Raw genomic sequence first — 26,694 nt, 5'->3', positions numbered from 1 at the left:
GATGATAACGGCTTAACACCTTGAGTGGATTGGCTGATAATGGATTAACATCTTGAGTGGATTGGGTGATGATGGATCAAAACTCCAAGAGGAGAATGTGATAATGGCAATCATTTTGACTGCGCTTTATTCAACATTCAAAAGATTCCTTCGTTTAAAACTATAAATTGAATTTACATTCCCATAATCAGTAACAATCAAATTCTGTTTTATTCCTATCATAATATATCTAGTAGGTCATTTATGATCTGATTTTAAGTTTAAATCTTCTATTTTACAAAAATAAAAACCTACAAAAAAGTATCAGCACTTCATTTAGTTGCATCTCTTTCCAAATAACGAGCTGCTAAATAGGTCATTGGATTTCCTCTCCCTGAATCTTTATAAAGAACTTAAAATCTAACTAATATAATCAATGATCCACAGAAGAAATTACAAATTCTATACACAATTATGCAACAGAACAGCTGCAACAACCACAGGAAATAACTAAGTACTGACGTCGCTTCTTTTTGCTTGTGCTAAAATATACTGAAACTCTTGTAAAAAAAAAAATCAAACATTATTACATGGTCTGAAACGAAATATCATAACTACGCATTAACATAAGTTATTTCTGACTTGTTTGCTGCTTTGTAATAAATTACAGAAAGAAATTCTTAGAATTTGAGAAAACTCAATCGTAATCAGCGAGTCAACTAGTAGATAAGACAAATCATGAAACCAACTACTAAATAAATAAGTTATCACAATTTCACGCGAGTTACGTTACCCTCGTTGCTATTCGCTAGCCAAACTATTTCAAAACAAACAGCAGTTTCAGTTAGCTTGACTAGCACTTGGTTCTCGCTTGGCTCACTTTGCTGTGGTTCGGTCTATTTATGGCTTTGCAGATAAAGTTTCCGGCATCGATCAGCTTCTCCAAGTCGACGCCCGTTTCGATCTGGAGGCCGTTCAGCATGTAGACGACGTCTTCGGTCGCCACGTTCCCCGAAGCTCCTTTGGCATACGGGCAGCCACCCAAGCCCGCCACAGATGCGTCAACCACGCTTATGCCCATCTGAGAGAGAAGAGTATGTACATTAGTATGGGGGTAAAGTTTGAGGCTTTGTCGGTAACGAGTTGAACAGGAAAATAAGAAATAAATTGAGACAACTCTATTCTAAACTCTCAGGACATCTGAGGAAAACACATCATGTAAATATAACTGTCTCTCAAAATTTGATGTAAAAACAAGGATGTCAGCATTTCCAATAAATAATTATCATATCTTCAAAACTGAGCACTGTTTCAAGATAATAAAGTTTTAGAACCAAATGGCAAACATATTATATAATGGTATATGAAAAGCTAATTATTCTCTTGAAAACATTTGTTCACTGAACTTTGTAACATAACTACAATCATCGAAAGGCAAATTCAATTTGTTTAAAAAAAAATTGAAACCACAAATTAAATGCAAAAATCCTGTTCATTTTCACAATACTTCATGTCCCTTCTTAGCACCAGAATACAGTAAACATGAATACCTTAAAAGTTTTATTCACCTGAAACCCAATTCACCAGCCACCCATTGAAGATACTACTGCTAGAGCGTTATGGGGTCCTTTGACTGGCCAGACAGTACTACATTAGATCCTTCTCTCTGGTTACGGCTCATTTTCCCTTTGCCTCCACACACCAAATAGTCTGGCCTATTCTTTATAGATTTTCCTTTGTCCTCATACACCTGATAACACTTAAATTACCAAACAATTTTCTTTCATTCAAGAGGTTACTGCACTGTAATTGTTCAGTGGCCATTTTCCTCTTGGTTAGGGTAGAAGAGACTCTTTAGCTATGGTGAGCAGCTCTTCTGGGAGAAGGACACTCCAAAATCAATCCATTGTTCTCTAGTCTTGGGTAGTGCCATAGCCTCTGTACCATGGTCTTCCACTGTCTGGGTTAGAGTTCTCCTGCTTGAGGGTACACTCGGGTACACTATTCTATCTAATTTCTCTTGTTTTGTTCAAGTTTTTAAAGTTTATATAGGATATAGTTATCTTAATGTTGTTACTCTTCATGAAATATTTTATTTTTCCTTGTTTCCTTTCCTCTTAGGGCTATTTTCCCTGTTGGGGCCCCTGGGCTTATAGCATCCTGCTCTTTCAACTAGGGTTGTAGCTTAGCAATTGATAATGAAACACCAACGTCTGCATAGGTGCACTTTTGGAAGAACAATGTGAGAGTTCATGAACAACCAAAGTAAAGAGGGTAAGTTCACCAATGCAATTTCTGTCAACAGAATACTTCCTTCAAAAATCGCTCCAACTTCCAATTTTGAGTCGGCTTTAGTTTCTAAGGAATTAAAAATGAAAGGAGTTCTCTTCACTCATGGATTTATCCATTTAGGTCATTAGACCTGGTATTCGGTCCTGGAAGACCATTCAGCACCCCTGTGAAACTGAGGGAAGAACCCAGAGTTCTCCTATGCAGTAAAATTAGAAAAGGTTGAGATGCAAAGTGGAAGTATGTTAGCAAGAATGGAGAGAGAGAGTGAGTGAGTCTCTCTCTCTCTCTCTCTCTCTCTCTCTCTCTCTCTCTCTCTCTCTCTCTCTCTCTCTCTCTCTGTATGTGTGTACTACAAATAAGAGAACTAAATGTGGCTAGATCAATTAACTGTTCTGCTATTTTCCTTTTATTTTGTAAGACAAACATGCTGGAGAAGTTGATGTTATTAATGGAAATTTTTTTTGAAAATATGATTCATATTTTGATGGCTGCTTCAAGGTACAGTATAATGCCAGCATCTTTTTGTGAAATATGTCCCTTGATTTACCATTGTCAAGCTAGGAGAAAGCTTGGAGGGTGGACAAGGCAGGCGATTCCTGAACAATGACTCAAGGGCTGAGAAAGACGTGCCTTCTGACTTGAGTCCCTCCAAAGGGAATCATCTCAACAGTGCAGGCACTAGCTGGTATTGGAGGAGGAGATGATGCTGCAGAATCTTCACTGCCAAGACTGTGTGCAGAAGGATCCTGGTTGGCTGACCATAAGCGAGAGAGAGAACTCTGATCCACATATCTGACTGTCAACTCGAACTAGGATCAACTAGAAAGGTCTGAACAGGCAGTTCCATATAAGGTTCTGACCATGTGGGGTGACTAATGAGCCAATTAATGACTGAGGCCAAGCTGAAGAGGGGTACCGAGGTCACCTCAGCCAGTTCATTGCACTTGAGAGCAAGAACATTCAAAAGAAACACTCCCTCTGCTTCCCAGGGTACCAGTCCAAAGTCTGGTACTGGGAGGTAAAAAAGCTTGATTGCCCTCATACTTCAAGGGATAGAGGGTCCGGAAGGCTGCTCCAGAGATCTATTCTCTCCTTCCGAAAACAAGCAACTTATTTGTGGACTGAAGCTGGATCTGGCCGACAGACCTTAGGGAAAGAAGGATCTTTTGCATCGATCAAGATAAAAGGAGAATCTTACATCTGAGGATCATAGTGGGGAGGAAGTGATGACCATGGGCTTATGGAAGGGGGCTGAAGTCCCTCAACCACAGGTCCGTAGCAGTTCAGCACACCATTTTCTCAACACGGGATACTGTAGTATCCCGCCCAGAAAGGAAGCAGATGTTCATCATCCAGGAATGAAAGAAAAAGGCAACTATCCAGCTCTCAAACAGATGGCTGACAGAAGGAGTTCACTCTCTCTCTATCTATTTCCCACCTGGCTATTGGGTAGCCAGTGTTGTCAACCCCTTCCCATCCAGGGGAGGTGGTGTTGACAAGAGATTATCTTGCGAATATGAATGGCCTACCTAAACTTCTTCTTAGATGAAGTGCAAAATCAGAAAGAGAGAGGAAGAGGAGCACGAGGAAGAAGACTTGAGAAAGGAAACGGAACAAATTACTTCTTCTGCTTACCAACTCCTCCACCACTGTCAATCAAGAATTCGAGGTCAAAGTGATCATCAATGACAAAGCCCTTCCAAGGGGAGAGCTCCATGGGTCACTATTGCCCACAGAGTGCTCTCTTCTCAACACAGGACTCTGCAGTAACCTGCTCAGAGAAGGGAGCAGTACACCATCCAAGTAGGAAAGGTGAATAAGAGCTCCCAAGCTCTTCCAACACAAGGCAGACAGAGAGTGTGCAGGACTGAACATCTCTATCACACATAGCTGCAGTAAAATGGTGAACCTGGGAAACAGACCTGGAACCCTTATAAGGAAGAGCTTCTAGTAACCACGGACGGGGCTGAAGTAGTAGCCCACAAGGGGCCATGGTTCAAGCCCCGCTGCATACCTCGTGGCCATGGGGCAATGGAAGCCACCCGTGTCTCATCCACACTTCCTAAGGATAGATGGTGTCATTAACAGTCTTATTCTTACGACTGTAATTGGCCCTCCTGGATTTCATTGAATTATCTTTCTTCTAAAGCATCAGAATCTGAAGAGGAGTGAAGAAGAAGAGGAGGAGGACAAGGAAGAACTTATGAGAAGGGTACTCAGTCCATTTCTATTGCTCTGGTCTTAGCTGATACCTCGACCCTATTAGCAATTAAGGCATACACTAAAAGCCTAAAGTTTCCCTTTGTGATGGAACTTGGCAACGATGGTTTCCATCCAGAACTTGAGTAAATACAATTTATTCAGTGGAGAGAGGTCGATGACCAGTCTCCGACCCCCAGTTGACTTCTCCATCGGGACGAGTCAACAGCAGAATTCCAGATACTCGTCTCGAATTACTTTCATCCCATTTTTCTCCAATATCCAGTATTTTTATCCGCAAGGCCAAGGACTTTGGTTGGAGAATAGGACAAGAACTCTGTCGGTAAGTGAGATAAGGGAGCCAATGGTCCGAAGAGCACTCACTAACCCTCATTGAGCTCCATGTCTCTTCCAGGCTGCACAATAGCATAATAAGCATTACCCTACTCCCTGAAGCTTGGGGAGAAGGAACACCAGCATTGGTATTTTCCTCTCGCCCCATTCCTGGAAGGCCAAGGTTGGATGGCTCTAAAAGACTAAGCATGAACAGACTCCTTTTTGGAAGACATTACAGACAGTCCTGATAGGGGTCTATGGACGGCTTTGGGTGATTTCCTTGCACTGTACCCCATCTCACAGACATTGCTCAACACAAGGGTTTGGCCACAGTTCCTCTGAAGGCCAGGGACCTTGAAGGAGACTGCACGCTGAATCCGAGCCCTGCAAAGCAGTCTTCCACTTCTCCATAGTTGCCTGCACCTGACTACTTGGAAGGAGAGATGTAGCTGCCCACACCAATGATATCTTCAGTGTCAGAGCTACATCTGAGCCAACTTGCTTTGAGCATTGGAGACTAAAGCATCCCGCCTTTTCAAAACCCAGTTGGCCCACTGGTCTGTTGCTTGGTGAGGCCAAGGTCACTAGCATCCCACCAGACAGCAAGAGACTCTGGGGTTGTTGATAACCCTGTCGAGTTGGCGAAGTATATCACTGCACCTGCCCACTGGTCAAGTTAAGAGACAACTTGGAGGGAGGACATGGCAAACGATTATAGGGACGCCGACTCACAGGCTGAGGAAAACTTGCCTTCTGCCTTGAGTCTCTCCAAGGAGAGTCCCCCCATTGGAGTGCACACCACGTCAACCTGCACAGGTAATGAATTAGCAAGCTGTGGTCCATAGAATCTTCTCTGCCTCAAGAGAAGGAAGGATGGGGAAGAAAGGTCTTGTTTGGCCAGTTGGAAGCAAGAGTTCTTAGATCCACAGATCTGATTATCAACGTGATCCAAGAATAAACTAGCCAGATCTGACCAGGGTAGTTCCAGGGATGGAATACTCACAGGATCTTGCGAAACAGACACAGGTGCAGTCGCTGGAACTTAGAGAGAGGGGACTACTAGCCTCGGACTCACAGACACAAGGGTTGGGGTGACGTGTACAGGGAAACTTGTGACAAACGATGGGGTGACAAGGTTGGGTGATGCATGGGGCAACAATCGGCACCGGGGGAACACGCATTTTCGGCCACGGGGCTGACTTATGCCAACATTACGCGTGAAACCTTCGGGTGCCGGAGCTTTTCTGGCTGGCAGTAGTATCAAAGGATCAGTCTTTAAAAGGGGCTATCATTGTCTACTATATCAAAGCCACTGACACTTGAGACACCCCAACCAGGCTTTTCACCACTAGCATCACCAAGAGGAACATTAGCATAGGGGAGACATGGGGGAGAGGTAGTACAGCTACCAGCTCACTCTACAAAGTTATAAGAGGCTTTACCTGAAATACCTAACACGGTCCAAGCCTTTCTCGGGTCAAACGTGACGGCAGCAGTTTGCACGTTAATGGGAGAAGAGACTCCAACTTCCAATAGCATGTGAAAAACACTAGAGTACCCCCACACACCACCAGAACCTGAACAGCCTGCCGACATAGCTCCCCGCTCCCGACACATACTCAAATGAGACTGAGTCAGGGGCACATGCACAACAACGGCAGTAGCAGACATACTCAATGAGAGAACAGAAGAGGCAAAAGACATCTCTTATCAACTCCTTCGAAGCATATGCCTATCACAGCACAAGAGGCCACAACCTACACTCGGGACATTTACGCTCCCTACAAGACGCACAGTTTAGCCACAAACTGGTTGCAAAGTCTTCCCTTTCCTTGGCAGGTACCAATTTCTGGCTTCACATCCAGAGTCACAATCAACAGCCAACATTAACTTCCCGTAAGAAAAAGAAAGATGAAAAAGTTTCGTAAAGACACAACAGTACGTCAGTTCTCGCTGCGGCCGAAATCAAAAGTGATGAGCCTCCGACAGGTGGAGGGGCGGAATTTTTCAACTGATCTCACCACCTGTTGTTAACGATCTTGTAAATGAATTCAACGGCCGTTGCAGCTCCAATAAAAATATATTTCCTATCTTAAAAGACTCAGGTTTGTATACGAGTAGGAACAAGTAAATGAAAAGAAAACTGAAGAGGAAAGAATGGGAGAAACCTCTTGACCTTTGGGCCAACATTCCTTTTACTTGAAACATGACTTTACACCAGCTAACTTTACATAGTGTTTCCATTTTAGTGCGCACAGTTAAGTGATTTATTAGCATATTTTCAATAGCATATTTTTGAAAAAGCAATTAATGAGGTTCTACTTTAGTTAAAACTACATTGTAACCAAAGGTAAGATAGGGCATAAGACATAAATTGGCTGACCTGTTTAAGCAACAGATAACACAAAAACCCACTAACACAAAAGCAAATTAATACTGAGAAATATTCACCTGAAGCGCCGTCAAAATATTAGGCAGAGCTTGGCCATACGTGTCATGGCAATGGACAGCCAGGACATCCGCAGGAAGGACCGTCAACACTTCCTCCAGCATCCTCCGCATGCAGCCCGGAGTTCCTATACCTATTGTGTCACCCAACGAAATTTCGTAACAACCCATTTCGTACATTTCCAGCGCAACCTGAAAATACAAAAGATCAAAATTACAAGAATGGTAAAATATGGTACTGCACACCTATGAAGCAAACATAGAAGTTCTTTAAAACAAAAAATTGAAAATTCAACTGAGGTATTTCTTCAGAGGTTGAATACCTAAATTATGGACTGCACAAGCAAGTTCTGTCTGCTATTTTAGATGAACTTTTTAAAAGAATTCTCAATCAAAGGAGTCTAACGACCAGTTTTGCTAATTATAATTGTCGCATAATAGATTAAAGTAACAACTTGCTAAATCTAAAGATAATGGCAAGAATGTGATCCAAAAATTAACTGATTAATTTTGAGTTTTCTGGCATCCTGACATCCGAGGGTCATTAACGCCGATATCGTTTGTTATAAATAAAGAATAAAAGGAAATTCAATTTAAAAGAATAAAAGTGAAGGTATCCTTATAAAAGTTAAATAGCTTTCATAAGTCCCGCTTCCTATATAAATCTAAACATACCGCTACCATAGTACAACACATCCTGCCCATGAATCTTGGCATGGATGAATCTGCCATAAAATAAAAATCATAGCATTAAGGTTGCTTACAAAGTCCTTATCAAATACTAAACTAATAGGAAAAATGTTATTTTTATTAATAAAATAAATTTTTGAATATACTTACCCGATAATCATGTAGCTGTCAACTCCGTTGCCCGACAGAATTCTATGGAGGGATACGCCAGCTATCACAATACTAGAAGGGGGTGTATTTACCAGCGCCACCTGTGGCCAGGTACTCAAGTACTTCTTGTTGACACCTCCTCAATTATTCCTCGGTCCACTGGTTCTCTATGGGGAGGAAGGGAGGGTCGATTAAATCATGATTATCGGGTAAGTATATTCAAAAATTTATTTTATTAATAAAAATAACATTTTTCAATATTAAACTTACCCGATAATCATGTAGCTGATTCACACCCAGGGGGGTGGGTGAAAAACCAGTGTACAAGACTAAAGGATAGCTAAGTATCCCGTATTTCATATAATCAGTTATCCACAATAACAATGAAATAATAAGTACCTGGTAAGGAAGTCGACTTGAACCGTTACTCTGCCTTTAATAAGATCGTCTTCCTTACTGAGCGCAGCGTTCCTCTTGGGAGGCTGAATCAACTCAAAGGTGCTAAAGTATACAGGGCTGCAACCCATACTAAAGGACCTCATCACAACCTTTAACCTTGGCGCTTCTCAAGAAAGAATTGACCACCCGCCAAATCAACAAGGATGTGGAAGGCTTCTTAGCCGACCGTACAACCCATAAAAAGTATTCAAGAGAAAGGTTAAAAAGTTATGGGATTATGGGAATGTAGTGGCTGAGCCCTCGCCTACTACTGCATTCGTTGCTACGAATGGACCCAGGGTGTAGCAGTACTCGTAAAGAGACTGGACATCTTTGAGATAGAATGATGCGAACACTGACTTGCTTCTCCAATAGGTTGCATCCATAACACTCTGCAGAGAACGGTTCTGTTTGAAGGCCACTGAAGTAGCCACAGCTCTCACTTCATGTGTCCTTACCTTCAGCAAAGCAAGGTCTTCTTCCTTCAGATGAGAATTTGCTTCTCTAATCAGAAGCCTGATGTAGTAAGAAACTGCGTTCTTAGACATTGGTAGAGAAGGCTTCTTGATAGCACACCATAAGGCTTCTGATTGTCCTCGTAATGGTTTTGACCTTCTTAGATAGTACTTAAGAGCTCTAACTGGGCAAAGTACTCTCTCCAGTTCGTTCCCCACCATGTTGGACAGGCTTGGGATCTCGAACGACTTAGGCCAAGGACGGGAAGGAAGCTTGTTTTTAGCCAAAAAACCGAGCTGCAAGGAACATGTAGCCGTTTCAGATGTGAAACCTATGTTCCTGCTGAAGGCGTGGATCTCACTTACTCTTTTACCTGTTGCTAAGCACACGAGGAAAAGAGTTTTTAATGTGAGGTCCTTAAAAGAGGCTGATTGGAGCGGTTCAAATCCTGATGACATTAGGAACCTTAGGACCACGTCTAGATTCCAGCCTGGAGTGGACAACCGACGTTCCTTTGAGGTCTCAAAAGACCTAAGGAGGTCCTGTAGATCTTTGTTGGAGGAAAGATCCAAGCCTCTGTGGCGGAAAACCGCTGCCAACATACTTCTGTAACCCTTGATCGTAGGAGCTGATAGGGATCTTACGTTCCTTAGATGTAACAGGAAGTCAGCAATCTGGGTTACAGTGGTACTGGTTGAGGAAACTGCATTGGCCTTGCACCAGCTTCGGAAGACTTCCCATTAAGACTGATAGACTCTGAGAGTGGATGTCGTCCTTGCTCTGGCAATCGCTCTGGCTGCCTCCTTCGAAAAGCCTCTAGCTCTTGAGAGTCTTTCGATAGTCTGAAGGCAGTCAGACGAAGAGCGTGGAGGTTTGGGTGTACCTTCTTTACGTGAGGTTGACGCAGAAGGTCCACTCTTAGAGGAAGAGTCCTGGGAACGTCGACCAGCCATTGCAGTACCTCGGTGAACCATTCTCTCGCGGGCCAGAGGGGAGCAACCAACGTCAGCCGTGTCCCTTTGTGAGAGGCGAACTTCTGAAGTACCCTGTTGACAATCTTGAACGGCGGGAATGCATACAGGTCGAGATGGGACCAATCCAGCAGAAAGGCATCCACGCGAACTGCTGCTGGGTCTGGAATCGGAGAACAATACAAGAGGAGCCTCTTGGTCATCGAGGTAGCGAATAGATCTATGGTTGGCTGACCCCACAGGGCCCAAAGTCTGCTGCAAACATTCTTGTGAAGGGTCCACTCTGTGGGGATGACCTGACCCTTCCGGCTGAGGCGATCTGCCATGACATTCATATCGCCCTGAATGAGCCTCGTTACCAGCGTGAGCTTTCGATCTTTTGACCAAATGAGGAGGTCCCTTGCGATCTCGAACAACTTCCTCGAATGAGTCCCTCCCTGCTTGGAGATGTAAGCCAAGGCTGTGGTGTAGTCGGAGTTCACCTCCACCACCTTGTTAAGCTGGAGGGACTTGAAGTTTATCAAGGCCAGATGAACTGCCAACAACTCCTTGCAATAGATGTGAAGTGTCCTTTGCTCCTGATTCCATGTTCCCGAGCATTCCTGTCCGTCCAGTGTCGCACCCCAGCCCGTGTCCGATGCGTCCGAGAAGAGACGGTGGTCGGGGGTCTGAACAGCCAATGGTAGACCTTCCTTGAGAAGAATGCTGTTCTTCCACCACGTTAGAGTAGACCTCATCTCTTCGGAAACAGGAACTGAGCCCGTCTCTAGCGTCATGTCCTTTATCCAGTGAGCAGCTAGATGATACTGAAGGGGGCGGAGGTGGAGTCTCCCTAACTCGATGAACAGGGCCAGCGATGAAAGTGTCCCTGTTAGACTCATCCACTGCCTGACTAAGCATCGGTTCCTTCTCAGCATGCTCTGGATGCATTCTAGGGCTTGGAAGATCCTTGGGGCCGACGGACAAGTCCGAAAAGCTCGACTCTGAAGATCCATACCCAAGGAGACAATGGTCTGGGATGGAACGAGCTGAGACTCCTCAAAATTGACCAGGAGGCCCAGTTCCTTGGTCAGATCCATAGTCCATTTGAAAATCTCCAGACAGCGACGACTTGTGGGAGCTCTTAAAAGCCAGTCGTCTGACGGAGCCGGACACAAGATCATGATACTGCTGCACAGTCTGTAAACTGTCAATCATGGGCAAGCGAGGAAGTACAGTGACAACCCGAATCTGTCTAGACTGTCTGGGTCGTACAGACAACTCCTTAACGGGTTGCTGAGGTTGCCGCACTGCGTCACAACAAGTCACTTCTGTTGGTTGTTGAACGTCTTCCCCGTGACACATTGACTCCGTAAACAAAAAATCCTCTAACAAGGACTAAGCTTGGACTGCATGTCATGCAACACAGCTCAAGGTCTATGGGAGCAGGTGTGGTAACAGACGGGATTAGCGGCTGAAGTGGAACCATTACCTTCCCTGTAAGCATGTTATGCTTAAATAAAAGTCCATAAGAGGTTATGCAGCTAAAGGCTCCCTCCAAATGACAGAGTCCTCAAGGGAATATCAGAAGGAGGGAGAAAAGAACTTTCTCATCTACAGGGACCTTATCCTAGAAAAGCTAAGTTCTCTGAGTGAGGGTTCACTGGTGCAAAGCAGCAGACTAGAAGGCAACGTTATGAAACTGCTTGACAGTCTAGTGAGTTGGCAACAACCCAAGATGTGTTGAGAAGCATGCGGTAAGGTATGCAGAGCATGATGTATGCAGAGTATGCTGTATGCAGAGCATGCTGTATGTAGAGCATGTTGTATGCAGAGCATGCTGAATGCAGAGCATGCTGTATGCAGAGCATGTTGTATGCAGAGCATGCTGAATGCAGAGCATGCTGTATGCTGAGCATGTAGTAAGCAGAGCCTGCTGTAAGCAGAGCCTGCTGTAAGCAGAGCCTGCTGTAAGGAAAGCAGAGCGTGTGCATGGCGTTTAACATTTCTCAGAAAATCCATGACCAGTGCTAGAGTGCTTTATGCATGCTTGCATGGGGTTTAAACCATGGTATGAAAATGGAGGTAAGGTATGCTGAACAGCAGAGTCAGAACGAGCTGGAATAACAATAGTTGTGGTTTCCTCTTCAAGACTCCGTTGAGGGAACACCTGAGGCTCAGTCTGCAAAGGCTGAATAAAAGACAAGCAGAAGGAAGGCGCATGGGTGGAGGAGGCTGACTCCTAGCATGAGTGGTTGAACCCAAGGGTTGCGCTTGCTGAGCGGTTGGCGGAAGCGGAGTAGCAAGTTCCAGTTCCTGTGGTGTGAGCGGAGCGCGATGAGGAAGAGGCTGCGCAGAACAAGGTAAATGTCTCGCAAGCTGAGGCTCCTGAGGCGCAAGGCTAAGGTGTTGTGGTGCTTGCCTTGTGGAGGGTTGAGCTCGCTGCAGCGAGAGCTGAGGAGACTGACTCATGGACGGGAGAGGTTGTTGTACCTCAACCGAGTGTTGCATCACTGGTGGAGCAGCAAGTGGAGGCGGAGAAAGAGAGGTATAATCCTCCTGATCCCAATGTAAAGGTTGCCTTAAGGAAGGCGGAGGCTGAACACCACAGGGAACAGCAAACTCAGCACGTGGCTCAACATCGTACGCCTGGCAGGTGGAACTGCGATCAGGCGGAGCGAGCGTAGGCGGAGGGAGTGTAGGCGGAGGCGGAGGAGTAACACTCTCAGCCCGACACTCACGCATTAAGTCCGAAAGCTGTGCTTGCATGGACTGTAGTAGAGTCCACAACATCGTACGCCTGGCAGGTGGTACTGCGATCAGGCGGAGCGAGTGTAGGTGGAGGGAGTGTAGGCGGAGGCGGAGGAGCAACACTCTCAGCCCGACACTCACGCATCAAGTCCGAAAGCTGTGCTTGCATGGACTGTAGTAGAGTCCACAACATCGTACGCCTGGCAGATGGTACTGTGATCAGGCGGAGCGAGTGTAGGTGGAGGGAGTGTAGGCGGAGGCGGAGAAGCAACACTCTCAGCCCGACACTCACGCATCAAGTCCGAAAGCTGTGCTTGCATGGACTGTAGTAGAGTTCACAACATCGTACGCCTGGCAGGTGGTACTGCGATCAGGCGGAGCGATCATAGGCGGGGGGGAGTGTAGGCGGAGGCGGAGGCGCAACACTCTCAGCCCGACACTCACGCATCAAGACCGAAAGTTGTGACTGTATGGACTGCAGTAGAGTCAACTTGGGGTCGGCAGACACTAAGTTCTGCTGAGGTAAAGCCTTAACAGCAGAGATCTGTTGTGGCAGAACCTTACTCCTCTTAGGCGGAGTGTAATCAACTGATGACTGAGGAGAGTCAGAGCTAACCCAATGACTGCATTCGGGTTGTGAACTTTAACTTCGTACGTCTGGCATAGGTCTGGACTTAACGTTTAAGAGGTCTTGAGACCTGAGACCAGCGTTACTCTGCCTTTATTTTCTCCCCTAATCTCTTCTGCAGACGAGCAAAATAAGGGCTCAATCGTCTGCGGGTGGGAGTGACGGTCTCGGTAAGACACGCCCACAACCACCGAGGATACTTCTGTGCGCCGATCAAGGCCTGCTGAACCCTTATGCCCTTCGACATTGCTTCTCCCCTGGGCTTGGGAGCTTGCAAGAGGTCCCGGACTGGGAGGACGACTGGCGCGCACAAAAGTACCCTCACGCACTAATCACTTATCACTTTGATTTCTGTTTGCACTTATTTCACTGAACTCGAAACTTTAAGTGGTTTGTACCTGAAATACGCAATTCTATCCTTTCTCAAAGTTAGTAATTGCGAAAACAGAATTACAATGTAACAGAAAAATCTAATGAAAGATAATTCAGTGGCTGGAAAGAGACTAAACACTAGATCACTCTAGAAACGTTTAGTTTCTTCCCCTAAAGAGACTAGGGAGAAGAGCAAAAACGATAACGACGTTACTCGTACGCCTGGCAGGCTTGAATGAAACGTTTATCCTCTTTCTCCCTCCGTCTCTATCTCTCTCTCTCTCTCTCTCTCTTGACTTAGAACCTGAGAGAAGAGCCCAATCATATATATCGTTAAAACATATTATTGTTAAAGGAAAAAACTGAAAAGTTCCTTTATTAGGATCAAAACCATTAAGTTAAGAAAGAATGAACAAAACGCTAGACACGGTTACTCTTACTGCAACGTGAAACCGTGAACATTCTTTCTCTATCGTAACGATAGAGTGCAAGTTGAACGTTCTGAACGTCAACAACTGCAGAGACAAAACAAAACGTTAGTTCAACTTTGAAAACAGTACGAGACTGTCAAAGAAATTCTTTCAAACTCTGTGGCGGAAATAGCATAATATGTTAACAGGTAAAACCGAAATGACGGGCTCAAAGTTTATTAACTTCGGTAAAAGACCGCCTACTATTAGGAAGGTCGAATATAAACAAATATAAAAATTAATTTTAATGAGTTTATAATAAAAGGAAGTTAATCGAAGAGGCCTATAAGAGGCGGAGAGATATAAAATAAATCTATAACTTTTGTTAAGCAAAATTAAGAAAGAGAGTCTATACTCTCTTAGACACCAACACTTCCGTCTAAGGGAAGGGTCGGCCATTGAAAGGTGAACGAGAGTTCATACTCTCTCGTCACCATAATTAATCAAATTAATTCCAAAAGCTAACTAAGCTAATATAGAAGTTTCCAGTAAAGCGACAGCCGAAATCAAAGAGAAATACTTCACCAAAGTCGTGAAAATACTCCAAGAACATAAGCGTATCCCAGAACGTCTTGCCGGAAGCACGACAGAGGAATAATTGAGGAGGTGTCAACAAGAAGTACTTGAGTACCTGGCCACAGGTGGCGCTGGTAAATACACCCCCTTCTAGTATTGTGATAGCTGGCGTATCCCTCCATAGAATTCTGTCGGGCAACGGAGTTGACAGCTACATGATTATCGGGTAAGTTTAATATTGAAAACTAGAATTTCTAGTAGCTTATAAAATACAACGACAATAATTTGATATTTCCAATCCACTCATTCTTTAATGAAGATCCAAGAATATTCAAAGTCCTTTACAAGAACACATTTCTATCAAAATGTATCTGTAGATACTTAGCCCTTTTACCCCCAATGGACGTATTGGTACGTTTCACAAAACTCGTCCCTTTACCCCCATGGATGTACTGGTACGTCCTTGCCAAAAACTGCTATTTACATTTTTTTTGCATATTTCTGATAACTATATGAGAAACTTCAAGCATTTTCCAAAAGAATGAGACCAACCTGACCTCTCTATGGCAAAAATAAAGGCTGTTAGAGCAATTTAAAAAATATATATTGCAAAATACATCATACATATACCAAGGCACTTCCCCCAATTTTGGGGGGTAGCCGACATCAACAAAGAAACAAAAACAAAAAGGGGACCTCTACTCTCTACGTTCCTCCCAGCCTAACAAGGGACTCAACCGAGTTCAGCTGGTACTGCTAGGGAGCCACAACCCAACCTCCCACATTATCCACCACAGATGAAGCTTCATAATGCTGAATCCCCTACTGCTGCTACCTCCGCGGTCATCTAAGGCATCGGAGGCAGCAGCAGGGCCTACCGGAACTGCGTCACAATCGCTCGCCATTCATTCCTATTTCTAGCACGCTCTCTTGCCTCGTTCACATCTATCCTCCTATCACCCAGAGCTTCCTTAACTCCATCCATCCACCCAAACCTTGGCCTTCCTCTACTACTTCTCCCATCAACTCTTGCATTCATCACCTTCTTTAGCACACATCCATTTTCCATTCTCTCAACATGGCCAAACCACCTCAACACATTCATATCCACTCTAGCTGCTAACTCATTTCTTACACCCGTTCTCTCTCTCACCACTTCGTTCCTAACCCTATCTACTCGAGATACACCAACCATACTCCTCAGACACTTCATCTCAAACACATTCAATTTCTGTCGCTCCATCACTTTCATTCCCCACAACTCCGATCCATACATCTCAGTTGGTACAATCACTTTCTCATATAGAACTCTCTTTACATTCATGCCCAACCCTCTATTTTTTACTACTCCCTTAACTGCCCCCTACACTTTGCAACCTTCATTCACTCTCTGACGTACATCTGCTTCCACTCCACCATTTGCTGCAACAACAGACCCCAAGTACTTAAACTGATCCACCTCCTCAAGTAACTCTCCATTCAACATGACATTCAACCTTGCACCACCTTCCCTTCTCGTACATCTCATAACCTTACTCTTACCCACATTAACTCTCAACTTCCTTCTCTCACACACTCTTCCAAATTCTGTCACTAATCGTCCAAGCTTCTCTTTTGTGTCTGCAACCAGTACAGTATCATCCGCAAACAACAACTGATTTACCTCCCATTCATGGTCATTCTCGTCTACCAGTTTTAATCCTCGTCCAAGCACTCGAGCATTCACCTCTCTCACCACGCCATCAACATACAAGTTAAACAACCACGGCGACATCACACATCCCTGTCTCAGCCCCACTCTCACCGGGAACCAATCACTCACTTCATTTCCTATCCTAACACATGCTTTACTACCTTTGTAGAAACTTTTCGCTGCTTGCAACAACCTTCCACCAACTCCATATAACATCATCACATTCTACATTGCTTCCCTATCAACTCTATCATACGCTTTCTCCAGATCCATAAACGCAACATACACCTCCTTACCTTTTGCTAAATATTTCTCGCATATCTGCCTAACTGTAAAAATCTGATTCATACAACCCCTACCTCTTCTAAAACCACCCTGTATTTCCAAGATTGCATTCTCTGTTTTATCCTTGATCCTATTAATCAATACTCTACCATACACTTTTCCAACTACACTCAACAAACTAATACCTCTTGAATTACAACACTCATGCACATCTCCCTTACCCTTGTATAGTGGTACAATACATGCACAAACGCAATCTACTGGTACCATTGACAACACAAAACACATATTAAACATCTCACCAACCATTCAAGTACAGTCACACCCCCCTCCTTCAACATCTCATCTCTCACACCATCCATACCAGATGCTTTTCCTACTCTCGTTTCATCTAGTGCTCTCCTCACTTCATCTATTGTAATCTCTCAATCATTCTCCTCTCCCATCACTGGCACCTCAACACCTGCAACAGCAATTATATCTGCCTCCCTATTATCCTCAACATTCAGTAAACTTTCAAAATATTCCGCCCATCATTTCCTTGCCTCCTCTCCTTTTAACAACCTTCCATTTCCATCTTTCACTGTCTCTTCCATTCTTGAGCCAGCCTTCCTTACTCTCTTCACTTCTTTCCAAAACTTCTTCTCATTCTCTTCATATGAATGACCTAATCCCTGACCCCACCTCAGGTCAGCTGCCCTCTTTGCCTCACGTACCTTGCGCTTTACTTCCACATTTTTCTCTTTATATTTTTCATACTTCTCTATACTATTACTCTGCAGCCATTCTTCAAAAGCCCTCTTTTTCTCTTCCACTTTTACCTTCACTCCTTCATTCCACCATTCACTGCCCTTCCTCATGCTGCCTCCAACAACCTTCTTTCCACACACATCACTTGCAATCCCAACAAAATTTTCTTTTACTAACTTCCACTCCTCCTCTAAATTGCCAGTTTCTCTTACTTTCACTTTGTCATATATCATTTTCAACCTTTCCTGATATTTACTTTTTACCCCCGGTTTTATTAGCTCTTCAACCCTCACTGCCTCCCTTTTACATCCACCTACTCTATTCCCCCATTCTTTTGCTACAACTAATTTTCCTTCCACCAAAAAATTATCAGACATACCGTTAGCCATACCCCTAAACACGTGCACGTCTTTCAATCTTCCAAACATTCTTTTAGTTATCAACACATAATCCATTAATGCCCTTTCTACAACTCTTCCATTTGCCACTCTTACCCATGTATACTTATTTTTATCTTTCTTTTTGAAAAAGCTATTACTTATCACCATCTCTTGCTCAACACACATATCTACCAGTCTCTCACCACTCTCATTTTCACCTGGTACGCCATACTTCCCAATGACACCTTATACTTCTCCAGCGCCCACTCTAGCATTTAAGTCACCCATGACAACTACATAATTCCTTGCAAAATGTGCTTGAAAAAAAAAAACGCCTGGGGGTTAATGGCAAATAGCATGGGGATAAAAGGGATAAAAATCAACAATGAGATCTAGTATTCAATATGTCAGTGTTAAAAAATATCCTAGAAAGATTAGAAGCTACTGATTGAACTCTTAATTCGGTCAAATAACGAACGAGAGAAGTTTCCTAAGTGTTATCCAAATTGTTGAAACTTGAAGAATTGTATAACTAATGCTGATTTAACAAAAATGATTCTATCATTAATATGAATAGCAGTCAATAAGTTCTCATCCTTACTGAAGGAAGATTGATGTTAAAATGTTTTAGCAGAAATAACACTCAATCATGGGCAAGATCATCCTGTTTAGCAGTAACCAAAACACTGTGAGAGCCAGCCAAGACGAGGACATGGACCTGAATATCATTTTGCAATGATATGAGAAGCACTCTTATCTACAGAGTAAGGTATTTCCTAAAGCTACAAGTATCTCCATGAAAAGGAACACATGGGAAGGTAATACTGCCTGCAAGGATGGAAAATGTACAGTAAATTTTAGTCTACTTTGATAACAAAAACAATAAAAATCATAAATGTTCTTCCACCTTTAAGGTGCTGGATGTGGAATAATGTCTCTCTATCTCCCTTTATCCTGTACTCCTATCTAACCAAATTCCAATCAGATCTCCTTATCTATTCCCTTTTTCATGATTTTCTCCTTCTTCCTACAGGTCTTTGTCGTGCTACTTCCATAGCTATTCATTGTTAATATAGCAAACAATACAATACCAATTCCTCGTGTATCTTCTCCGGAATCATCACTTCTACATCTCGTGAACTTTTTTTTACCTCGCCATGGAGACAATAAACTTCAAAGGTTGTACTTATCTAACTGGTCTAGAATCAGATGGTGCAATAGGGAGCAGAATCAAATGCTCTTGATGTATTTAAAGCCATAAATGACACTGACAAATCACAAATCATGTGGTGCCAATAGACATTGATAAAGTTACTGTTTGTAGAAACTAACATTGTGATGGCCTGTATGATAAAAGGTCTCAAAAAAAAAAAATAACAGGCACTCTGTGATCTTATGTTGTTAGATTTCTTTGCCAATTGCAATACAGCTTCTGCTTTGTTTACATAAGAAAGACAAGAAAAACTAGTTGTTTTATGATGTTAGAAAAGTTGAAACTTTACGCAAAAAGCTACTCGTGCTGGCGATACAACTTGTGGGACAGAAAGCTTTACTGCATAGCTACGCAGAGCAAGAGCAAAAACAATAAACTTGAGATTTAAGCAATTTAGTTCTGATGTGACTCAGAAGTCTGGTTAAGATGTGATCTCATTTTACAATGGGGAACTTTTCTCAAGTATATTTTGCAAATAGCAATCAATGCTATAACAAGGGAGTTAGTAGTTCATCCTGTTTACTAATTGTTATTTTAATATCACTAAAAAACATCCTGCGAAAATACTGATTAGTAAAAACATCACCAGGAAAGTCTTGTCTTTCTAATTATCACATGTTTAGGATAGTTTTGTGACCCACAGCCATTAGCAGACACTAGGATAAAGATGCAGTTTTTAGCCTATTGGGGCATCAAGCCAGTGACCCAATACTGTAGTACATATACAAGAGCGTTTTACTAAAATAAAATCCTCTCTCTAGCAGTATAAATTTGACTGAATAGCAGCTTTGTTTTCTCTCGTGCCTGCTAGCTGCTTATGGTAAAGACCTATAGAGGTCTGAAAAGCACTGGCAGAATCTAACAGGACTTTTCAATGTAAAAAGTTAAAAACCTGTCACCAACTTGTATAAAAATTACCAATGCTAAGATATTCTATAAATTGTAAAGTAGCTTCTCGTGAAGCTAAACAGCACGTTTTGATGATTCCATTCTTTCAAGTATACAAACTTGCTGACAATGCAATAAATTTCATTGGGTTTTGTACAAAATTCATAAAAGACTACCCACACTAAGGCCTTGTCATTCCTTGCACTAGGTTTAGAATTACGACCAGCTATAAAGAGACGGAACTAAAGTGTCAGAAAAGGTTGAGAGCTCACCTGCGCCACAACCTTGGGATCAACCGGACCCTCGTACGGACAGCCGCAGACGCAGGATACGTAGCCTCTCACTCTGACTCCGGCTTTCTTTGCTGCTTCCATGACGACTCTGAAACGCTCGAGCGACTCCGCTATGGAGCAGTTTATGTTCTTCTGACTGAACGATTCCGAAGCAGCTCCAAATATGGCCACCTCGTCGCACTTCACGGCAACCTGGAAGGGTGAACAACTCCGGTGTTGAGAAACATCGAAAGGCTTAGTTTATCTAGTTTAATTTCAAAACAAATCATCCAATTATTAATCCTATATTAATAAATATTAATACAAGACATATCCTACATATATTTTATATCCTTTTCTAGAACAAATCATATTTATACAATATTGAATGGCAAAAACAAAAAATAATTTCCATCACCCATTTAAATCATTGTTTTACTCATGAGCTATATTGAACTATACATACACACAAAAAATCCAAATGATTACATTTGAAATTAAAAATTTTCAATTATAAAAATACTCTATCATCATTACTTGCTAAGCTATAACCCTATTTAATAAAGCAAGATACTATAAGTGTCAGGGCTCCAAGAAGCAAAACAGACCAGTAAGGGAATGAAATATGGAAATGGATAGAATAGCATGTCCAAGTGTACCCTCAAGCAAGAGAATTCTAACCCCACAGTGAAAGACCATGGTACAGAAGCTACGGCACTACTCAAGACTAAAGAACAATGGTTTGATTTTGGAGTGTCCTTCTCCTATAAGAAATGCTTACCATAGCTAAAGAGCTATGGAAGTAGCAACTAAAAATCTACAGTGCAGCAGTTAAGCTCTTGAGTGAATAAACTCAATGAGTAAAAATATAATTTTACACCGACTGGACAAAGTTTACTGTCAATATAATCATCACTATATAACTGGGTAGTTGAGTCAGGTGAACTTCAAAAGTTCAAAGTTGCAGCAAATGTTTTTTTTATGTTGAACACGCTGACATAAGTCTTTTGATAGTTGTATATGAATTATCTATTTTAATGTTCTTAATGTTTTTTTAAATATTCTATTTTAATTTTTCATTACTTCTTATATCATTTATTCATTTCCTTGTTTCCTCTCCTCACTGGGCTATTTTTTTCCGGTTGGAGCTTATAGCATCTTGCTTTTCCAACTAGGGTTGTAGTTTGGCTAGTAATAATAATAATAATAATATGTTATTTTCATTAGTAAAATAAATTTTTGAATATACTTACCCGATGATCATGTAGCTGTCAACTCTGTTGCCCGACAGAAATCTACGGTCGGGATACGCCAGCGATCGCTATACAGGTGGGGGTGTACACAACAGCGCCATCTGTGAGTAGGTACTCAAGTACTTCTTGTCAACAAGAACTCAATTTTCTCCTCGGTCCACTGGTTCTCTATGGGGAGGAAGGGCGGGTCCTTAATTTCATGATCATCGGGTAAGTATATTCAAAAATTTATTTTACTAATGAAAATAACATTTTTCAATATTAAACTTACCCAATGATCATGTAGCTGATTCACACCCAGGGTGGTGGGTGGAGACCAGCATACATGTTAACAAAGAAGCTAAGTATCCCGAATCTTATTTTAGCCGTTATTCAAAATAACAAACATAAAATAAATAAGTACCTGGTAAGGAAGTCGACTTGAACCATTACTCTGCCTTTTTAAGTACGTCTTCCTTACTGAGCCTAGCGATCCTCTTAGGATGCTGAGCGACTCCTAGGTGCTGAAGTATGAAGGGCTGCAACCCATACTAAAGGACCTCATCACAACCTCTAATCTAGGCGCTTCTCAAGAAAGAATTTGACCACCCGCCAAATCAACCAGGATGCGGAAGGCTTCTTAGCCTTCCGGACAACCCAGAAATATTTCAAGAGAAAGATTAAAAAGGTTCTGGAATTAGGGAATTGTAGTGGTGGAGCCCCCACCACTACTGCACTCGTTGCTACGAATGGTCCCAGAGTGTAGCAGTTCTCGTAAAGAGACTGGACATTCTTAAGATAAAAGACGCGAACACTGACTAGCTTTTCCAAAAGGTTGCGTCGAAAATATTTTGCAGAGATCTATTTTATTAAAAGGTCACGGAAGTTGTGATAGCTCTAACTTCGTGTGTCCTTACCTTCAGCCAAGCTTGGTCTTCCTCATTCAGAAGGGAATGAGCTTCTCGTATTAACAGTCTGAAAATAATAGGATAAAGAATTCTCTGACATAGGCAAAGATGAATTCTTAACTGAACACCATAAAGCTTCAGACGGGCCTCGTAAAGGTTTTTAAAATAGAACTTAAGAGCTCTACAGGACATAATACTCTTTCTAGTTCATTTCCAACCATATCGATAAGTTTGGAATAACGAACGATATTGGTCAAGGCCGAGAAGGCAGCTCGTGTTTGGCTAGAAAACCAAGATGTAGAACATGTAGCCGTTTCGGATGAAAATCCGATGTTCTTGCTGAAGGCATGAATCTCACTGACTCTTTTAGCTGGTAAAGCATATCAGGAAAAGAGTCTTAAAGGTGAGATCTTTCAGGGAGGCTGATTGAAGTGGTTCGAACCTGTCTAACATAAGGAATCTTAGAACCACGTCTAAATTCCAACCAGGTGTAACCAAACGACGCTCCTTCGTGGTCTCAAAAGACTTAAGGAGGTCCTGTAGATCTTTATTGTTAAAAAGATCTAAGCCTCTGTGACGGAAGACTGATGCCAACATGCTTCTGTAACCCTTGAAAGTGGGAGCTGAAAGAGATCGCTCTTTTCTCAGATATAAGAGGAAGTCAGCTATTTGAGTTACAGAGGTACTGGTCGAGGATACGGATACTGACTTGCACCAGTTTAGGAAGATTCCCCACTTCGATTGGTAGACTCTAAGGGTGGATGTTCTCCTTGCTCTAACAATCGCTCTGGTTGCCTCCTTCGAAAAACCTCTAGTTCTCGAGAGTCTTTCGATACTCTGAAGGCAGTGAGACGAAGAGCGTGGAGGCCTTGGAGTACCTTCTTACGCGTGGCAGACGTAGCAGGTCCACCCTTAGGGGAAGAGTTCTGGGAACGTCTACAAGCCATCGAAGTACCTCGGTAAGTTATTCTCTCGCGGGCCAGAGGGAAGCAACTAGTGTCAACTTTGTCCCAACGTGAGAGGCGAACTTCTGCAGTACCTTGTTGACAATCTAGAACGGAGGGAATGCATATAGATCTAGATGAGACTAATCTAGTAGAAAGGCATCTAAAAGAACCACTGCTGGGTCCGGGATAGGTGAGCAAAGTATTGAGAGCCTCTTGGACATCGAGGTTGCGAAGAGATCTATGGTTGGCTGGCCCCAGGTGACCCAAAGTCTCTTGCATACATCTCTGTGGAGGGTCCAATATGTTGGAATTATTGTCCCTTCCTACTGAGACAAACTGCTAAGACATTCAAGTTGCCTTGGAAGAAATTTGTTACTAGTGAAAAGTCTAGACCTGTTGAACAGGAGAGGGGGTCACTAGCGAACTCGCACCATGTCAGAGAGTAGGTCCCTCCTTGCTAGGAGATGAACATCAAAGCAGGGAGTTGTCCGTGTTGACCTCCATTACTTTGTCTTGAAGGAGAGACCAGAAGCTTTTCCAGGTCAGACGTACTGCCAGAAGCTTCTTGCAGTTAAAATGCATTGTCCTTTGACGCGAGTTCCATAATCCCGAGCATTCCCTACCGCCTAAGGTCGCACCCCAGCCTACGTCCGATGCGTCTGAGAAGAGAACGTGGTTGGGAGTCTGAACAGTCAGGGGAAGACCCTATAAAAGGTTGATAAAGTCCTTTCCTCAGGTTAGACCAGACTTATCTTCCGGAAACCGGGATCGAGACCGCTTCTAGCGTCTTGTCCTTTTCCAGTGAAGAGCTAGATGAAACCGAAGAGGACGGAGGTGTAGTCTTCCAAGTGACACCAATTGCACCACGGATGACAGTGTCCTAACCAGACTCATCCACAGCCTGACAGGGCCGTATTCCTTCTTCAGCATCTTCTGGATGGATAGCAGGGCTGGGGATTGATCTTCTTGTTCAGCCATGTCCTCATCAGAGGGTTCCTCATCCGAAACTGATGAGGAAACGGCAACGGAGTGGGCAACGTCTGACTCGCTGAATCCGGTCGCACTGGTGGATGCGTGACGGAGCCGGACACAAGATCATGGTACTGCTGCACAGTCTGTGAACTGTCAACCATGGGGAAGCGAGGAAGTACAGCGACAACCCGAAACTGTCTAGACTGTCTGGGTAGTACAGACAACCCCTTATCGGGTTGCTGAGGTAGCCGCACTGCGTCACAACAAGTCACCTCTGCTGGTTGTTGAACGTCTTCCCAGTGACACACTGAACGTCCACAACCACCTCCGAGAGTAGCATAACATCAACGTGCGACTGGCAACCCACACTGGGTCGCACCGGTGGAGGAACCATCTCAACTGGCGGACGTGAGTAGGATACCTCAGCGTCAACAGGGCGTACAACCAACCGGTAGGAAGGTCGTTGGCAAGAAGGGTCTTCTCCGTAAAAAAATCCTCTATCAAGGACTAAGCTTGGACTGCATGTCTTGCAACAAAGCCCAAGGTCTATGGGAGCAGGTGTGGCAACAGACGGGGTTAGCGACTGAAGCGGAACCATTACCCTCCCTGGAAGCATGTTATGCTTAAATAAAAGTCCATAGAAGGCTAAGGGAATATCAGAAGGAGGGAGAACAGCACTTTCTCATCTACAGGAACCATATCCGAGAAAAGCTAGGTTCTCTCAGTGAGGGTTTCACTGGTGCAAAAGCAGCAGACCAGAAGGCAACGTTATGAAACTGCTTGACAGTCTGTGAACTGTCAAAAACTGAACTGTCAACCACAACAGGAGCGTGAGGACATACAGCACTGGTGTATAAGTAGCAGACCAGAAGGCAACGTCATGTAACTGTTTGACAGCCTGTGAGTTGGCAACAACCAAAGTTGTGTGGGGAAGCCTCAACTCCTGACTGACTAGTTTGCTGCGGGCGAGTGGCGGTAACCACAGTGTGTTGCGGAGGCTGACACACCGTGTCAAAACACGGCAGCTTGTGGTAGCTCACGCACGGCAACGGAGTGCTCTGTGTGTGGGAGTCATCATACATCTGGCAGGGTTGACTGTGCATGGGTGGAGGAGCTCTCACAACAAGAGTGTGAGAGCAGGAAGTCATGCCGGGCGCACAACCGTGGGAGGTGTAGGCCCACGGGTGCATCGTCAACCTTCTCCGCAGTCGGAGTGTGGGAGCTGGCAACAACAAAAGCAGAGTGCTGGTGCGTGGGAGGGGCTGCGGTGGGTTGAGGAGCATGCGGTATGGTATGCGGAGCATGCTGTAAGGTATGCGGCTCATGCTGCATGGTATGCGGAGCATGCTGTAAGGTATGCAGAGCATGCTGCATGGGCTGCGGAGAATGCCGCATAGTGCTGGAACCCGGCAGCTCTACAGAACCTTCCCACTGCTGATGCAGAAGCTCACGCATGTTAGCAGATGGTGCAGCAAGAACATGCGTCTGGCAGGGTGGACTGCGCATCGGTGGTGGAGCTCTCACAGGTGGAGTGTGGGAGCAGGCAGCCGCAGTATCTGCTGAGCGCACAACCTCGGCGGGTTGTAGGTTAACAGGTGCATTGTCAACCTTCCAGCACGATACTCCTGCATGAAGGAGCAAGCTGAGACTGTATAGTCTGCAGCATGGACCACTAGGGTCTATGAAAGACAACAACAAACGGAGCTACTGTCCGTTGTGACTGAGGGTCTAAAACAGCTGGTGCGGCAACAGACGGAGTTACTGCCTGTTGCGGTACCACCTTGCCTCTCTTGGGAGGTGTGCAGTTGTCGTACTGCAGCGAGTCCGAACTGACCCAGTGGCTACACCTAGGCCGTTGGACTTGCGCGGAAGGGACCGACTTGCACTTAAAAGCTGCAAGATTTGGTCCATGGTTTCTGCGAGAAACCTCTTCCGCAGACGAGGAATAAATGGGCTCTCTCGTCTTAGTGTGGGTGGGGTGATCACGTCGGCAACGTGTGTAGATACACCCGAAACCACGGAGGGAAACGTTTGTTCGTCGATCAAGACCTGTGGAACCCATAAGTCCTTCGACATTACTTCTCCCCTGGGCTTGGGAGCTTGTAAGAGGTATCGGACAAGGTGAACAACTGGCACGAACAAACGAACCCTCGAACGCAACACTGTAACACTTTGCGCATATCACTTTATCACTTTTGATTTTCTGTTTGCACTTATTTCACTGAACTCGAAACTTTAAGTGGTTTGTACCTGAAACACGCAATCCTATCCTTCATTAAAAGGTAGTAATTGCGAAAACAGTTTTACAATGTAACAGAAAAACATAATGAAAGATAAAGAATTCAGTGGCTGGAAAAGAGACTAAACACTAGATCAAATAAACTACGTTTAAAATCTCTCACCGCATAAAGCCTGGGAACAAGAATAAAACTCTAGAAACGTTTTACCTTCTTCCCCTATAGCGACTAGGGAGAAGAGT

General features: G+C 43.8%; 1 protein-coding gene across 3 annotated transcripts in view; it reads right to left on the bottom strand.

Moving 5' to 3' along the window:
- Positions 1-430: 430 nt before the first annotated feature.
- Positions 431-26,694, bottom strand: part of LOC137618734 (hydroxymethylglutaryl-CoA lyase, mitochondrial-like) — a 69,812-nt gene continuing 43,548 nt past the window's right edge. For all 3 annotated transcript variants that reach the window (XM_068348904.1, XM_068348903.1, XM_068348902.1), the window contains 3 exons: positions 20,157-20,369; positions 7,258-7,446; positions 431-1,060 (listed from right to left, as the gene is read on the bottom strand). In XM_068348904.1, the coding sequence (XP_068205005.1) occupies positions 833-1,060; positions 7,258-7,446; positions 20,157-20,369 (630 nt within the window). In that variant the 3' untranslated portion in view covers positions 431-832. The remainder of the gene's footprint in view (positions 1,061-7,257; positions 7,447-20,156; positions 20,370-26,694) is intronic.

The sequence above is a fragment of the Palaemon carinicauda genome, chromosome 25 (genome assembly GCF_036898095.1).
Source record: "Palaemon carinicauda isolate YSFRI2023 chromosome 25, ASM3689809v2, whole genome shotgun sequence".
In the NCBI taxonomy this organism is placed as follows: Eukaryota; Metazoa; Arthropoda; class Malacostraca; order Decapoda; family Palaemonidae; genus Palaemon; species Palaemon carinicauda.
Note: the sequence above shows the minus strand (reverse complement) of the source record. Positions and strands in the feature narration are given on the sequence as shown.